We start from the raw sequence: 18,240 nt of genomic DNA, 5'->3' as shown, positions 1-18,240 counted from the left end.
GAAATTACCCTGTGCATCACTTACTGGTTTTCCCCTATATGCTATCACTTGCCATTACAAAATTCATCAATATTAAAGAAAACAAGTGTGTTTCTTTTGATGAGACAAGTTTGATTCCAAGCTGGAGAGTATCATTCTCATGCTAGAATTCATGTTCAGCAGGTTGTCTTTGTTTTCATTACTGAAAATTGAAATGCACAGTTGCATGTTGTTGGAAATGGCAGCAGTTGCTTCAAAGCTGTGTCCAGAATAGTTGAACTGCATACACAGACAGTACACGTAGTTCTCCTATAATACTGTAGTTGCATTCCAGCGAAACCTCGCTTAATCAAAATACTGTGGCCTATGGGCTTAGTGGCAGATCAGCAAAAAAAATCACTCATGATCGCTCAAAAATCACCCAAAAAAGTCTAACGCACAGGATAGCATAGCCTGAAAGAAGATTGAAATCATATGTATTAATAAAAGTAAATTTAACACAGTACATTTAAAAAACGCAAGAAAGCTGCTCTCTGTACAGCAACTCTCAAAGAAAGCTACTCTGTCAGCAGTGCAGAATGGCATGAAGCCCGGCACCGATATTGCACATGCGCGGACACTGGCACATGCGCAGAACAGCAAAACCACCAGTGTATGCGCAGAACGGCATGGAGATTTCAGCACATACATTGGTGTATGCACCGATCAAAGCACGCAAACCAATCCCTGCTGGAATTGCGCTATCACAAATGGAGGTAAACATTCTCCAAAATATCGTGCCCTAATTCTTCAGCGATGCTATAGCCAAAACGCCCATTATCCCAGAACTACCTGTATACGTGTGTCAAAACTTTCTTCCTAATTGATTATCAGCTTCAATAAATTGTATTTTAGACCAGCTTGTGAATCATCTGGAGGACACTCACAGACTGGATCAGATTTTGAAAACCACTGTTCTAAGTAATTGATCTATTAAACTGAAAATTAATGAAATGAACAAAGCACAATATGAATCATTTGGAGTATTTTAAAGATACATACCTCTCCTTCTGTGCATAGTCGAGGGGAGATGTTTGCCTTTGAACCTAAAATTAGAAAATAAATAGGTTGTCAAGAGTGACAATTCTTGGGGATAAATTGAACCATGACAAGTCAAATGAATTGATACTTTCATGATTTTATTAATCTTTTTTCAATTATAGTACTACCTTTGCAAGATCTAAAACTTTGGTTAAGCAGACAAGTGATTCATTTAAGAGATACATAATATTTTCAAAAGATTGATAATCATATTCTCCCTAGCCCATTGCTTTCCCACTCCTGAAATATCTTAATGGTTATAAGAATTCCCTGCCGAAAATATTTGTCTGCTCAAGCAGGAACATCTGAGGTGTGTTTTAGTCAATAATCATCCAAAATAAGTTGAAGATCCAAAATATGCCAACTGTTAATTTAGGATCATTGTTAAATACAGAACGTAACAAGTATATGGCTACAAGTCTGTTGAAAATTAGCATTAGAAGCACAAGATATACAATAGCCTCAGGCGACTCTCTGTGTGGAGTTTGCACATTCTCCCTGTGTCTGCGTGGGTTTCCTCCGGGTGCTCCGGTTTCCTCCCACAATCCAAAAATGTGCAGGTTAGGTGAATTGACCATGCTAAATTACCCGTTGTGTTCGGTGAAGGGGTAAATGTAGGAGAATGGATCTGGGTGGGTTACGCTTCGGCGGGACGGTGTGAACTTGTTGGGCCGAAGGGCCTGTTTCCACACTGTAAGTAATCTAATCTAATCTAAGTGCTCACTGACAATGCTTAGGAGTGAATGACTGATTCAGCCAGGGCTTCAATACTGAAATATATTTGCTTTCCTTTTACTTGTGCTCACAAGATTACACTTGGTACATTCCCAAAATGAATTGCTGCTTCAAAGGCATAATCCAAGTGGAATGTTTCACGGTTCTCTAGGTGGAATGTAAATAAAAGTCAATTAAAATGAACAGATATCAGTCCAGATTTTTGCCATGACAAGGAACATCTCGCCGAAAATGTCAGAAATCACACATGATCCCAGGTGACATCCCCAAACCCAGCATTTTTCTGTTCTCCAGGTTACTTGCAGTAACTTTGTCACATTCCATTTCCTGAACTCTCATTTGCCATTGCAATTCTCTCTCAATATTCGGATATCTTTTGCTGTAGACATTGTTAACCGCGTTCTTCTGTTTGGCGGTCATCACCCCCTCATCGTATTTTCCCCATTTGTATCTGTTTCATCACTTTTTGGGCATCAATGGCTGGGCCAGTAGTATGATCCATCCCTAAATGTGGTGGCGAGCTGTGTTTTTGAATGGCTGGAGTTCCTGGTTGTAAGATAGGGCAGAAGTTCCAAGATTTTGACACAATAGTCAGTCAGTCAATCAATAATGATATAGACCGATTCATGATGGTGTGGTTTAGAGCAGAACTTGCAGGTGGAGCTGTTTTGAAGCAGGATACCCTTGTCCTTCAAGGTGGTAGAGGTCATGGATTTGTAAGTCATTTTCAGAATAGTTTTAGTGAATAACTGCAGTACATTGTGGAAATGGTACATACTGCTACCACTGTATCAGTAGTAGAGGGGTTATGAAATAACATGGGCTGTTTTGGCCTGGTAGGTGTCAAGCTTCTTAAATGTAGTTGAAGTTGCAGCCAAGGTCCAAGCAAGTGGATTGTATTCTATCCCATTCCTGATGTGCCCTGTGGATGGTGGACAGACACTGAGGAGACAGGCATGTTACTCAACATTAATTGGCAACTACTGAGCTGGTCTTAGAACCATAGTTTTGATTTTTTTAAAATTTCATTCATGAGATGTAGGCATCACTGCTAGGTCAGCATTAATTTCCCATCCCAAGTTGCCTTTGAAAAGATCATGGTAAACGGTCTTCCTGAACCACTGCGGTCCTTAGGGTCTAGATGGACTCAAAATTGATGTTAGGAAGGGAGTTCCAGGAATTTGACTGAAGGAATAGTGATATACTTCCATGAGGATAGCGTCTAGCTTGCAGGTGGCATTCGCATATATCTGCTCTCCTCAATCTTGTAGATGATAGTGATTTGGGTTTAGGAAATGCTGTTCATTTTGGAGATAGCACACACTGCTGCTATTGAGAATCAGTGCTGGAGGGTGTAAATGTTTGGAATGTGGTACAAATATAGTGGGATGTTTTGACCTCGATGGTGTCAAGCATCTTAAGTGTTGTTGGCAAGGAGTGGTGGACAGACTTTGGCATGTCAAGAGGTGAGTTACTTGCTGCATGATTCTTAGCCTCTGACCTGCTTTTGTAACCATAGTATTTATGGTGAGTCCAGTTTGGGTCATTGGTCAATGGTGCTCCCCAGTATGTTGATTGTGTGTGATTAAGTGATAATAATGCTACTGAATGTCAAGGAATCAAATCTAGATTCTCTCTTTTTGAAGATGGTCATTGTTTGGCTCTGGTGTAGGCTGAATTACTCATCACCCATCAGCCCAAATTTGGACATTGACCAAGTCTTGCTGCATTTGAGCCTGGACTGTTTCAGTATCTGAGGTTTCTTGAAATGTGCTAAACTTCATGCAATCATTCTCAAACATCCCCACTCTTGGGTGAGTGTTACCACTCATCAAACACAGTGCCAAGCAATGACCTTTTGATGGAGGAAAGGTCATTGATAAAGCAGCTGAAGGTGGAGGAACAGCTTGAAGAACATATGCTAAGATGACCTGCTGTTAAAATGACTGACCTCCAACAATCACGACCATCTTTCAATGTGCAAGAAAAGATTCCAACTACTGGAGAATATGAACCTAATTTTGCTGGGGCTTCTCAAAACCAAACTCAGTCAAATGCTGCCTTGATGTCAGAGGTAGTCACTGTCACCTCACAGCTAGAGTTCAGATTTTTAGAATCCCGACAGTGTGGAAACAGGCCCTTTGGCTCTATATGTCCACACCAACCCTCAGAAGAGTAACCCATCCAGACCCATTCCCCTACCCTATATTGGCTTATTGTATCTAACCTACACAGTATTAGGTGCATTAGTCAGAGGGAAATGGGTCTGGGGGGTTTACTCTTCAGAGGTCGGTGTGGACTGGTTGGGCCGAAGGGCCTGTTTTGCACAGTGTAGGGAATCTAATTTAATCTAATCATCCCTGAACACTATGGCCAATTTAGCAGAGCCAATTCACCTAACTTGTACATCTTTGGATTGTGGGAGGAAACCCACGCAGACATGGGGAGAATGTGCACACTCCACACAGACAGTCGCCGGAGGTAGGAATCGAACCCAGGTCCCTGGCACTGTGAGGCAGCAGTGCTAACCACTGAGTCACCATGCCAACCTAGATCTTCTGTGCATGTTTGGACAAGGCTGTGATGATCTCAGGAATGGAATGGTCCTAGTGAATACTCAGCAGTGAGCAAGTTATTGCTGAGAAAGTGGTGCTTTATTGCACTCTCAATGACTTCTTCCAACACTTGTCAATGATCGAAATGGCCAAATGTTAAAGGAACTTCCAAGGCTGTCAAGGTACTGGTCAAACAAAAAAAGTGTGGAATCAAAAGCAAACAGTTTTAGGATTTCAGGTATCCTGTTAACATAAGCCATTCTAGGATTATGCTGCATGGCTACTTTCCAAACTTTCATTTTCACTATGGGGTGCCAATAAAATGGGTGTTTCGACAAGCAAATGCAACTGCTTTATAGAATAAACATATTTGTTTGCAAATAGAAATTAAGCACATAGGTGAAATATGTGTTTAACCAAGGAGTTGAGCACCTAACTGAAATATATGTTTACGCAAGAGATTAGTTGAAGGAAGTTCAACATGTTGCCTGCTATTTGGATCAATGAGTGTGCTTTTTCCCCCCCCCACCTCAATAGTGACATCATCAATAAACATGAATTATCCCACTGAGGTATGTCTGTGGTGCATACTAGGGGAATTGGGATGGAGAGTGAATGCAAAATGTTGGGGTTTGTTGCCGGGGGGGGGGGGGGGGAAGAAAGAGAATGTAGCACATTTTGAATGGGGCTCAACACAGTCCCGTGGATTAGAGCCACACAGTCTCAGAGATCCATTATACAGGAAACAGCTCTTCTGTCCATCACATTGGTCAAAAACCACCACCTGATTATGAGGGCATTGATAAAGTAGGGAGTCAAGGGGATGGGAGGATGGGTAGAGTGGCTCAAGGATGGAGTGGCTACAGGATCAGTAGTTAGATTTAAGGTGGCATGGGGGTATGAGATGAAACGTAGGATGGTTCGATGGGCATAGATCACACAGTGATTAAAAGGGGGCAAGAAGAAGGTAGTGTAGGGATATTAATTGCTTGGATGATGCATTGCTGGTGAAGGATATGAGAGCAGGAGAAGTGTCTGATGTCTTCATCTTTAATTTTAAACTTCTGGCTCTTAAAATCCTAAGACATCGCTGGAATTCCCAGAAGCCTATTCTGTTCTTCCCGGGTTAAAGATGCAAAGGTTTATTCTAAAGTATCCTATTAATTCCAACTTGACTTTCAAATGTTGCCCACACTATCGAAACTGAAAAATGGGAAGTGCAGGTGGCCATTTTTAAGAGCTGGTTTAGCAGACCTAGAATTTCTCCTACCTCCACATACTCATTCCAGAATGAAAATTGATAAACACAAAGTTGAAGACTGACTCTAATATGACAAATTAGAATTAACATTGAAGTTTTAGCATTTTGTAATATGAACACAATAATTGAAGGACCATGGCATATGATTTACTTAACTTCTTCTCACTAGGCTTCTTATTATCTAGTCGTTCTGATTGCAGAATACAAATTATATTCCACAATTCCATTTTTAAAAAATACAGCAATAGCTGAAGATAAGGAAGATTAAAAAGGGTTTATTCCAGAATAATCTATTAATCCTATTAACCTAGTGTTGATCAATGATAAATACTAGCCAGCATTTACGCCAATCACATGAAAGATTTGAGACAAAGATTGAATAATTGCATTCTTGAAACTGCATCATCCGGCCACATTGACTAAATACACATTTTAAATGCTCTATACCTCAAGAGTTTGTGAAAAGATTCTCATGGTTCAGGACCAATATTTATGACTATTCAACATTGCACCATTTTTCTTTCTGTATCCATTGTTCGTAAGAATGCATTTTAATAAGCAGGTTTTTCTGGAAATAAAATCAAGTTGCAGGCTCACATTACAATGACTGTTCAAACTGCTTGTCAATCCAAGCATGCTATCTTGTCGAAGGAAGGATCTCCTGTAAAATGTGTTTTCACAATATGAGAGTAGAGAGCAACTAATACAGTAAAGTGGTTTTATATAGTTCTTCATAAAAAGCTATCTTTGCTGAGGGGTGACAATAATGCGGTCTTCTTTACAAGCAAAATTAACTAGTTTTCTCTTTCCTCCATTTTATTTCATGATTACCATAATAAGTTTGTTCAAAACTTATTTATCCTAGGATTCTCTGGGAAGCAAGGGAGGAGATTGCAGAGCCATTGGCCTTGATTTTTATGTCCTCTTTGTCTACAGGAGTAGTGCCAGAAGACTGGAGGATAGCAAATGTGGTTCCCTTGTTCAAAAAGGGGAGTAGGGATAACCCTAGTAACTATAGGCCGGTGAGTCTCACTTCTGTTGTGGGCAAAGTCTTAGAGAGAATTGTAAGGGATAGGATTTATGCACATCTGGATAGGAATAATGTGATCAAGGATAGTCAGCATGGTTTTGTGAAGGGCAAGTCGTGCCTCACAAACCTTATTGAATTCTTTGAAAAGGTGACGAAGGAGGTTGATGAGGGGAAAGCGGTAGATGTGGTATATATGGATTTTAGTAAGGCGTTCGATAAGGTTCCCCATGGTAGGCTACTGCAGAAAATACGAGATATGGCATTGAGGGTGAGTTGGAGGTTTGGATTAGGAATTGGCTGGATGGAAGAAGACAGAGGGTAGTAGTTGATGGCAAAGTTTCTTCATGGAGTGCCGTCACTAGCGGTGTTCCGCAAGGATCTGTTTTGGGACCATTGCTGTTTGTCATTTTTATAAATGACCTGGAAGAGGGGTTAGAAGGTTGGGTGAGCAAGTTTGCGGATGACACAAAAGTCGGAGGAGTTGTTGACAGTGAGGAAGCATATGGCAGGTTACAGCAGGATATAGAGAAGCTGCAGAGCTGGGCAGAAAGGTGGCAAATGGAATACAATGTAGCTAAGTGTGAGGTGATTCACTTTGGGAAGAATAACAAAAAGATGGGGTACGGGGCTAATGGTCGGATACTTAGTAGTGTGCAGAGGAGGTTTACCAGGATGTTGCCTGGTATGGAAGGAAGATCGTATGAGGAAAGATTGAGACACTTGGGGCTGTTTTCATTAGAGAAAAGAAGGTTTAGGGGTGACTTGATTGAGGTGTACAAGATGATTAGGGGGTTAGATAGGGTTGACAGTGTGGACCTTTTCCCGCGTATGGAGTCGGGTATTACAAGAGGGCATAGCTATAAATTAATTAAGGGGGGGTAGATATAGGACTGAAGTTAGGGGTAGGTTCTTCACTCAGCGAGTCGTAAGTTCATGGAATGCCCTGCCAGTAGCAGTGGTGGACTCTCCCTCTTTATGGGCATTTAAGCGGGCATTGGATAGGTATTTGGAGGATAGTGGGTTAGTATAGGTTAGGTGGGCTTGGATCGGCGCAACATCGGGGGCCAAAGGACCTGTACTGCGCTGTATTCTTCTAAAATAAAAGTTTGTTTTATCATTTTAGTTCTGATTATAAGTACAATGCAATTCAGCGTCTCACATAAGTTGCTGTTATCTAAAGTTTAAATTTTCTTGGGTTCAAATGATGAATTATAGAACTTCTCCTGAATCATTTGATAGCTGGTGTGCAGAAAGATCTAGCAGTCTTGTGATATCGATACGGAGGTCTGACGCTTGGAATAACTGTTGCACGGCACCTGATTTACAAAGGATATTCCTTTTGGATGCTAGGGATAGAAGGGAAGACTCAGATAAACTTCAATTTTTTTCTTTTACAATTATATTATTAGAAGACATGACCATGATTTTTAAATTATGAAATCCAACTGGTTTACCAATATACTTTAGGGAAGTCAGTAGCTGTATTGGATTCCATTCTCAGAGATGTAGTTGACCCTTAAATTCCCTCTGAAGATATCTCAGAAGATATTTATTCATATTGTTATTACGAAGGTGTAAGGGATACTGTACCTTTAAATAGAGTTAAAAGCCAGCAGAACTACCTGACACAGCGCCAGGTATTCTGAACAAGATAACAACACAACATTTGGTCAAACAGTTAGATTATCTGAGTTGCCTAGAGACAAAAAAAAATTCAAATTTGGCCAGTTTAAATTATGCCCCAAAATACCAAACTCTAATCAAATTTGAATTTAGTACTTTGATGCTATTAACACCAATTAAAATGATCCGATACTTTGGGTATAAAGCAGAAAAAAAAATTGAACAGTTGGAGGAGAACTGCCAAAAGACCAACAGATGTAGGCTGCTAGTTCAGAACTCAGAGGCACCTGTCTGGAGAAGAAGGAGTTTGCAAAGGAAGGAAAGGGAACAAAAAAAAGGAAAAGGAAAAGGAAAGAAAAAGAAAAGAAAAAGGAAAGAAAAGATAGACACCGACCTGGAGAGCAAATCTACAGAGGAAGATACCAAGAGAACAGCTGACTGGTTTTGAAATTTGAATTTTTCTGGAAATCTTAAATTGGGGGTTTTAATCGTAGCAGTATTATAGGTGGGAAGATAAAAGATAGGTTTAGATGGATTGGCCATGCTAAATTGCCCATAGTGTTCAGGGATGTGTAGGTTAGGTGCATTAGTAAGAGGTTGAATGGGTGGGTAATGCTTCGGAGGGTCAGTGTGGACTTGTTGGGCCAAATGGCCTGTTTCCACACTGTAGGGATTCTATGAATATGAATAAAATGGAGTTGTAAATAGTTGTTAATTATTCTCTCTTTGACTTTAAAAATATTAAAGTTGTTAATTTTTATTTTAAATACTGTCTTTTAAGATAGTTCTGTGCCTCTCAAATTTTCACAGAATACAGCACGGGGTGAATCTTTTGGGAGTCGGGTTTAAATTAGCGGGGGGTTTTACCCAGTGTTGTAACATTGTGTTGCCACCAGAGGTTTGAGGCGGCTGACTATTACTTTCCCATGTCAAACAGGTGGGCACTACATGCTGTCCTTGCTTGAAATGTCATCTCAGCAATTAATCTGATGTCAAAGCTTAAATGTTTAGTTTACAAACAACATAATCAAACCTTACACAAAACAAGTTCATTTTTCAAAAATCAGTACAAACTAGTTAAATTATAAATATTTCATAATTGTTTGTATTTGTGAATTATTCATTAAAGTAGCCACCAAAATGTGAATCTCATTACAATGAGTTGGATTGGCAAATATAAACCTTTGACTGATTGTTTAACAGGACTGTTGCTATTATCACGTTTTAGCTTATTGTGACAGGTTTTCTGTTCCTGACAAAAACTCCATTTAAGTTGACAAAACAGCTTTAGGTCTGATGAACAGTCTTCACAGTTTCTGCTAATTTAGGTTTACAATTACTTCTTTGATTACAAATACTTTAATGTACAAGCTCTGAACATGCATTTAAAATCTTACTTTAGTGAAATATAAAATATAACAAATTCTACATCCAATATAAAGTGGATTGGGTGCCCACCAATATAATTTGACATTGCCACAGGATTTACTATTCAACCATCCCACAAAAGCTACGAACAACCAGCAACAGTTAGTATACAAAATATTTTGTGATTTTCAACACCCCCAAATGATCTTGAAAAATTGTGGACGGTGATTTAGATATCTCTGACTTAAATAAGAGAAGCAAGAAGCTGAATACTTGCAGTATCCATTTACAAAAAGGATGTAGATTAAAGAACTGGATAAATTTAACAAAATGTACGAGCAAATTACTGCAGATGCTGGAATCTGTACTGAAAACACAAATGCTGGGGATCACAGCAGGTTGGACAGCAGCAATGGAGAGAAAACTAGCTAATGTTTCAAGTCTGAATGACTCTTTATCAGAGTTGAAGTGTCAACTCTGATGAAGGGTCATTTAGACTCAAAACATTACCTTGCTCGGTCTCTAGGAATGCTGACTGACCGATTGTGATCTCCAGCATTTGCTGTTTTCAGGATGAATTGGTCTTGTCACGTGGGTGTTATTAAAAAACCTTCATAACACAATATTGATAATTTCACATCATTTTTATGTATATCTTGTTTATGCAAGATATACAAAGTTAATATAATAATAAATTATCTATGCACAAGAGGAAACCCAAATATTCTTCCAATGTATGTGAACTTACACTTGTTCCCCATTTAGATGATTGAGCTGAAAGTGGAAAATCTAGGACATCAACTCAAATACACTGTGGTTAACTTAATCCCAACTAATACTCAACATAAATGGGTTATGGATCTTGCATCACCACACATTCAGCAATACAACTTTGTTTTACTTTGAAATAATTATCAGGGACAGGTTGGAACACAATCCACTCGTAACAGTGCAATCCCATGTAGCAGATGGCAGGGTATGGATAAGTGCTTTTTGATATCAAAATAACTTAGATTTAAAGTTGTAATCAATGTAATTAGTGTTGGTCTGAACATTTTACAAGGATATAACTTTACTAAAAATTTTCCTCCCACAACTTCAAGGTAATGCACAAATCACAGCAAAAAAGATGCATACAACCCAATTGTTATAGGTCTTTGGCATTTATTTGTGAGATGGATGTGGTCAAGTGCCAGGTATTTACATCACACTCATGAGTTGCTGCATCTATGGGCAGCACGGTGGTTAGCACTGCTGCCTCACAGTGCTGGAGACCCGCGTTCAATTCCCGCCTCAGGCGACTGACTGTGTGGAGTTTGCACATTCTGCCAGTGTCTGCGTAGGTTTCCTCCGGGTGCTCCGGTTTCCTCCCACAATCCAAAGATGTGCAGGTTAGGTGAATTGGCCATGCTAAATTGCTCGTAGTGTTAGGTAAAGGGGTAAATGTAGGGGAATGGGTGGGTTGCGCTTCGGCGGGTCGGTGTGCACTTGTTGGGCCGAAGGGCCTGTTTCCACACTGTAATGTAATGTAATGTAATCTAATCTAATCTATATGGCTAGCAGCACAGTGGAGACTGTAAATTCTCCCAAAATGAGCAAATGCATTTTGGCTGAGAGGCCAGGCTATGTGAACAAACATGGGACAGAATTTACAGGCTAAAATAACTGTCATTCCTTCTCAATCATTGTTTTCCTGAATCAAAGGCCTCAAAATAAAAATTTCAGGAAATAAAAACAGAAAATGCCTGAAATACTCAACAGACCAGAAAATATTGATGGAGAGAAACATAGTTAACACTTCAGGTCAATGATTCTTCATCAAATGCCACCTGACCCTAGTAGGTCTTTCACATTTCAGATTTCCAGTATCTGCATTGTTTTGATTTTGCATCATTGTTCACACACTTCATTAACAAAGAACAATGCAGGTTGCATCTGCTGTCACAGAATTATTTTATTGCAATACTGAATGTGCCTAAAGCTATTTAAGTAATATGGCCTAATTATAGAGTCATACAACATGGAAAAAGATCCTTCAGTCCAAACAGTCCAAGACATCCATGTTCCCAAACTAAATTTGGCCCATATCCCTTCAAAATCTTTCCCATTAACTTTTCCAAATGTCTTTTAAACATTGTAGCTGTACCTGCATCCACCACTTTCTCTAGCAATTCGTTTCACACACAAACCACTGTAAAAAGGCTGGTCATCCGGTCCTCTTCTCCTTAAAAATATGCTCCCTACGTTTGAACTCCCCCATCCCTAGGGGTAACACCCTGGTCATTCACCTCATCTCTGCCCCTCAAATTTTCTAAACCTCAATAAAAGTCATCCCCCAACGTCCTAAGCTCCATTGAAAAAAAGTCCCCGCCTATTTTTATATCTCAAACACTCCATTTCCAGCAACATCCTGATAAATATTTTATGAACCTTCTCCAGTTTAATAATATCCTTCTTATAACAGGACAACCAGAACTGCACATTATTGCAGAAGAGGCCTCATTGGAATCCTTGCACTCTCAACATGACATTCCAACTCCTAAACTCAAAAGGAGTGAGCAATGAAGGCAAGCGTACCAAACACCTTCTTAACCACCCTGTCTACCTGTGATGCCAAATTAAAATTATATACTTGAACCCCCTAGGTCTCCCTGTTCCATCACACTACCCACAGCCTTACCATTAATTGTACAAGTACTTTCCTTGTTTGTATTACCAAATACAAAACCTCGCATTTATCCAAATTAAACTCCATCTGCCACTCCTCAGCCCCTTGACCCAGATGACCAAGATCTCTAACATTAGATAACCTTAGTCATGTGTCCATTATGCCACCCAACTTTGGTGCCATTTGCAAACTTACTAACAATGCCTCCTCTATTCCCACCCAAATCATTTATATGAATGACAAGCAAAAGTGGACCAGTACCAATCACTGTGGAACACTGCTGGTCACAGGCCTCCCAAATGTGAAAAACCACCCTCAGTCTCCTCCCATAAGCCAATTTTGTATCCAATTGGCAAACTCACCCTGAATCCCATGTGATCTAACCTTACTAAGTCTACCATTTGAAACCATGGCAAAGTCCAAGTAAACAACATCTACCACCCTGCCCTTAATGTTTTTGGTTACCTCAAAAAAACACTTAAAGTTTGAGACATGATTTTCCTCACACAAAATCATGCTGACTATCCCTAACTGTAGTTTACTTTCACACTCTGAAGTCTAAAATAATACTTTAGTAGTACTGACACTAAACAGAACAGAATTGCAACCCATTCAAGAAGGTGGCTTTCAAAAATATTACAAAACAATGCCTGGACAATTGCTTCACAATTCCATTCAAGACGCCTTTTATAGTAAGTTATAGTCTGGATTATACCAGAATAAAAAAAAACTTACTTGAGCACAGATCATCTCTTAAAACATTAAACCAATAGTCACATTGAGATTTAAACAATTTTGAGTTCAAATGCTTAAATTTCACTTTTCTTTAAAAAAATTATCAATACCCTACCTGGAATTTAAAGAGATGTTTTTTTTTAAAAAGCTTAAGAGTTTTAAATAAAGCCTCAATGTCCAATAGTTATGGAATGTATACACTAGAGGTCTAGTCCTGAAATCTTCCATATTACAATCACTCAAACCTTACACTAATTTTTATGAAAGTGCTAGAAATTTACAATAGGTATGTTGATCATATTTACTTGCAGTAGTAAGGATAGCATTTAGAACAATGGTTGAGTTTGACCTTCCAGTATATATTAAGACTGAAGAATTTGGAACAGTGGATACATTTCCTCTCGCCCTGCAGTACCAGTACAGTTCAGGCCAATGACAAAAACACAAGCTCGTGTGAAATGGCCAGCCTTTTGGCTAACAAAACGCGTGGGTTTTTTTCTGGCAGGCGATCATGGCTAGGTTCTCTCATTGTGCGGTAGGGCTAGCAGTGAAGTGGCTAGAGGAGAAAGTTGTGAGTCGGTGCTATGGGTTTAGCTGCTGCAGTCAGTCAGTCAGTGTGTGAGAGTGAGCGGAGTGTACCTGGAAACGGCGGCCTGTTGTGGTCCTCCCCGCACAGGGAGACGGTGCCATCCCGATGCAGCAGGATGGCTGCCAGCTCCCGGACGCGGCCAATGCGCACCTGCTCCTGGGGCCAGTCTCGGTGCAGAGAGCGGCAGCATTGGTAACACACAGCCCAGGCTTGCTCCTCATTGATGGGCTGCTCGTACGCCCTCAGCACCTCGTCCAGGGATAAAACCTGTGGCTCCGGCGCATCGTGGCCGGCGACGTGCTGTTGCGGTTCTCCATCACTGCCCGACCTGGCCATTTCCCCTTCGCTTGCTCATTGCTGCTGGCCAACGTTTCTCCAGGTTCCCATAACAGCGAGTCCCAGCCCCAAAGCCTGCAGCTCCGGTGTCAATCAGCCGGTACCATGTGATCGCCCTGCTGTGGGCCAGCCCAGCCCAGCCTCCTAAACACACACAACCCAAATCAGAGGAGTGCAGAGGATAAAACCAGCAGAAACAGGACAGTAAATCTCTGGGTTGAATCAAGTGCAGCTTTCGGATATTACCCGCTACCCTGGCATCTTCACTGGGGACCGATTTTCCTTTGTTTCGCCCAGGGGTTTTACGTGTGGGTTACAGCTTGGTGTCCAATACTGTACACATAAGCTGCTGCACCCTTTCTAATGCACAATAGAGTATACAGCCATATCCCAGCGGTGAAAATACAAAGTGTATCTTTCCTTTGCAAGATTGCCCTCAAGCCTGAACATTGCTTTCTCCACAGCCTTTTATTCATTTACTCCAAATATATCCACAGGATGTTGGGTTCCCAAACAAGGATAATTAATACAGTGCAGCAGACAATACAACCGAACCCATTGATAGTTCGCTTTTACTCACTTCATATTATTTTTGTATTGAGTCCTGAAAAAGGAAAGGGGTTATTTACGTAATTTCTACGCTATAGTTCCAGACTTGGGGTCTCGGGCACATTATATTTCAAGGCGTAACATTTTTTTTAAATGATTGCCTTTTGCTTTAAAACTTGAGGGATTACATTTGAGCTTCAATGGGCATGTGCTTGAAGATTTCTGGTAACAATGTACAATGCCATGCTCAGTGGTGAAAAGCTGATGCTCCTATCCAGTTGGTCATTTGTTTGAAGGTTCTGTCAATTACAATTCTCTGGTCTTATATTTTTCGCGTCCCAATGCCTTAAGGCACTTTACCTGAGCGGATCATTCTCAGTTAATTATATCAGCCATTTGTTTCCCTTTTGAAACAAACATTTGTACCGAGTGGTCTATTCATCCCCACACACATTAACAAGTTCAATGTTATAAAGATTCAAATCCCCAACAGCTGGATTTCCTATGACTGCCACTGAGCGAAGAGGACAAAGTATCCACGCTATGACATCAATAGGTCGGAATTTAAACCTTTCCATATCCTGACAAATTCAGAGTTTAACCCACATTTACTACAGCTGCCTGGCTGCTTTTATGAGTCCTGTCCAAATCCGACATAATCACAGTTGACTCAAACACGTGTTATACAACTAACGATACAACTTGAAGATAATAAGGTGCATTCTGTTCTTTAGCAATGGAAATTAGAGTGCACACAGATTTGTAAGTGGCTTTTTGGGGTTCAGACGTGATTACAGTTGTATGTGTGCGAGATATCACAATGTTCACAGAACAAGCACTCGAGGGTTTTTGGATGTTGCCTGCAGTTACATATGAAATTTCACATCTTAATGCTTGGAAGAGTCACGAATTGTTTAATTTTTTTAACAAAATGTCCAATTTTACCTGCCTCGCTGACCTCCAGTCGCGTCCAGGTTCCATCATTTCACCTGACCTCCAGAAGGCGGGTTTATCCTGCGTTTTGGAATCCCTGCTTGGTTGGGAATCTGCAGAATAAATTCACAATGCGGTAGAACGCATCTGGCTGTGATACTAATGCCGGGATTATATAAATGCACCCATATGTGCTTCATATTCCAATAACTTAGATCTCTTCTCCCCACTTCAAAAATTTCCTAATGAACCGTGTGTTATCTGCCTAAGCATTATAATGCTATATTTCTTTAAATCATAACATCCAGATATTCGTCATAGCACAGTTACAATTCATTGTTCGTAATCAAATGCAACCAAACTACAGTATTAGATCATTGCCAACATGACAAGCGCTAATGACTCTTAATTAAGATTCAAACGCAATAGATTCAGCTGAGTATTCTGCCAGCAGGGAGTATCTGCTCTGTCAAAATATTTTGCAATTAAAAGACCTTTTAGTGGGTTCGCTTCTGCTATTGCCTGCAATATTTTACAAATGTTTGCATTTGTATGGCACCTTCTTTGCAGAACACCAACATTTCGCTTCTGTTCTTTGAACAGTACAATTGTGTTTTGATAGGCCCTCAGTTTGACAATGGAATGTCAGCCTCGGTCTTCTGATCAAATCCTGGAGTGCACTGGAAATTACTGACATGGAGGTGATGGGCTACCGACTAAATTAGCTGACATTCTGAAGAAACTCAGCAGGTCTGTGGAGAGAAAAACAGAGTTAACGTTTCAAGTTTAATGACCGTGGAACTTTATATTCTTTCATGTTTAAAGATGAAAATCAACAGTTTAAGATGCTGTATAGAACATTTGTCAGAGGATTAATACACTGTACAATTGTTGGGTTTTGTCCAGACTTTTAATCTTATTTACATCACCAGATTGTTCCCGAGCTCCGTGTCATCATCCTGGAAATGTAATAGATAGAATCTGATCAAGAACTAAGCGAAAAACCTGAATAAAGATGGTTTAACTTGGAATTGGAACAGTAAATATATATATGAATAATCGGAAGACTGGAATTCATGAAAGTGTCATTACCCAAAAAATCCAAATTACACTATCAACATTCCAAAGTTAGGAAAATAGAATGAGAGCATTATTTGCATAACTTGACAATGGAGTGTCAGCAGGTCTTCTGGTCAAATCCAGGAGAGCACTGGAAATTACTAAACCGACTTGCATATTACAGAAGTGGAATTTTTAAACTTGAAGGAGTGAAAGGCCTGTTTCTATTTTGTAACATTTTATGATGATTGGATTTTCTGTAGATTTCTTATCTCAAGCCTCACAAATTAATTGAAAAAAATTAATTCCAGGTAACTAAAGTTTCTGTGGATGGATGAAGAATGTGAGTCTCCAGACTGGAGAGTGAGGAATTACAATAATTATAACAGCAACATTGGCTGATGCATTTTTTTTAAACATTGCTGGTTAATACTACCTAATGAAATGGCAAAGTACAATTCTGCAGAAATAATATTTTTGAGGTTTCAAAAGTAATGTTTCTCCCTGATAATTGTGTTGGTAACAATTCACAGCATAGTTATAAAACATTCAATATAATCCCTCCTTGATCTTAGATTTGAGATTGTGAAGCTCATGACAGACTTGTCAGATTGGATGGTCCAAATTGAGAAGCTTGTTTTAGATTCAGGAGAAAGATTAATTAGTCCCTCAAGCCTGTTCTGCCATTCAAGGAGACCTTTGCTGATTTGTTATCTAGCTCCATATACAGCCCTTTGTCCCATAACACTGAATACATTAGATGAAAATAAATCTATCAGCCTTGGATTTAACAGAAATTATCAGTTGACACAGCATCAACCTCACTTTCAGGAGTTCCAACCTTTCACCATTCCAGACATGTCTAATTGTTCTCCAACTTCACTCCTGAGGTACGTAGCTTTTGTTTTTAGATTAAGTCTTATAGTCTTAGATTCCATAAATAGTGCAAGTAGTATCTACCTCCCTTATCCATTTCCTTTAATATCTTGAGAGTTGCAATCAAATCAACCATAATTTACTAATTCTAGGGTATCCAATTTAGTTTGTGTAAGTTAATCTTTGGAATCTATATAATATTATGGCAAATCTACAAAATAACCCCTCAATAGATCCTTCCTAAGGAGTGGTGCCTGGAATGTTGAGATGGAACAGGGCTTTACGAAGTTTTAAGATGGCTGCTATCCTTTTGTATTCCAGTTCTCTTGATATCAAGTCCATCATTCAACTGGCCTTTCATATTTCATTTTACTTATCTATGTCTTTTTAATGATCCACATTCATGATCCACAAATCTCTTTGGAATTAGCTTTTCATTTAAAAAGACTTGGAGGGAGTGAGGACCACAGATGCTGGAAAGTCAGAGTCATGAAAGTGTGGAGCTGGAAAAAAACACAGCAGGTCGAGCAGGACAGTCAACATTTCAGGTTGGGAAGTTTCATCAGGACTGGGGCAGGAGAAGGGGAGTGCTGAGAAATAAATGAGGGGGTGGGGCTGGGGGAAGGTAGGTGGATGCAGGTAGGAAGTGATTTTGATTGGTTAGTGGAAGGGTGGAGTGAATAGGTGGGAAGGAAGATGGACAGGTAGGGTCAGGTCATGGAAGTAAGGCAGGGAGGGAGGGCTAGACCTGGAATTGGCGGGGGGGGGAGATTTGGAAGCAATTTGAATTCTGTGTTAATGTCAAATGCTTGTAAGCTCCGGAGGCAGAAGATGAGGTGTTTTTCCTACAGTTTGTGTGTGGCC

The 18,240-nt window shown here is 39.9% G+C and overlaps 1 protein-coding gene across 3 annotated transcripts in view; it reads right to left on the bottom strand.

The window, feature by feature from the left end:
- Positions 1-15,081, bottom strand: part of spire2 (spire-type actin nucleation factor 2) — an 83,751-nt gene extending 68,670 nt beyond the window's left edge. For 2 of the 3 annotated variants that reach the window (XM_043706800.1, XM_043706801.1), the window contains exons 1-2: positions 13,674-15,080; positions 1,021-1,064 (exon numbers count right to left, since the gene is read on the bottom strand). In XM_043706800.1, the coding sequence (XP_043562735.1) occupies positions 1,021-1,064; positions 13,674-13,959 (330 nt within the window). In that variant the 5' untranslated portion in view covers positions 13,960-15,080. Of the gene's footprint in view, positions 1-1,020; positions 1,065-13,673 lie in introns of all 3 variants that reach the window. The other variant, XM_043706802.1, reaches the window with a different exon arrangement.
- Positions 15,082-18,240: the final 3,159 nt, after the last annotated feature.

Source organism: Chiloscyllium plagiosum, chromosome 17, assembly GCF_004010195.1.
Source record: "Chiloscyllium plagiosum isolate BGI_BamShark_2017 chromosome 17, ASM401019v2, whole genome shotgun sequence".
Taxonomy (NCBI): Eukaryota; Metazoa; Chordata; class Chondrichthyes; order Orectolobiformes; family Hemiscylliidae; genus Chiloscyllium; species Chiloscyllium plagiosum.
This window is presented reverse-complemented; position numbering and strand designations above follow the sequence as displayed.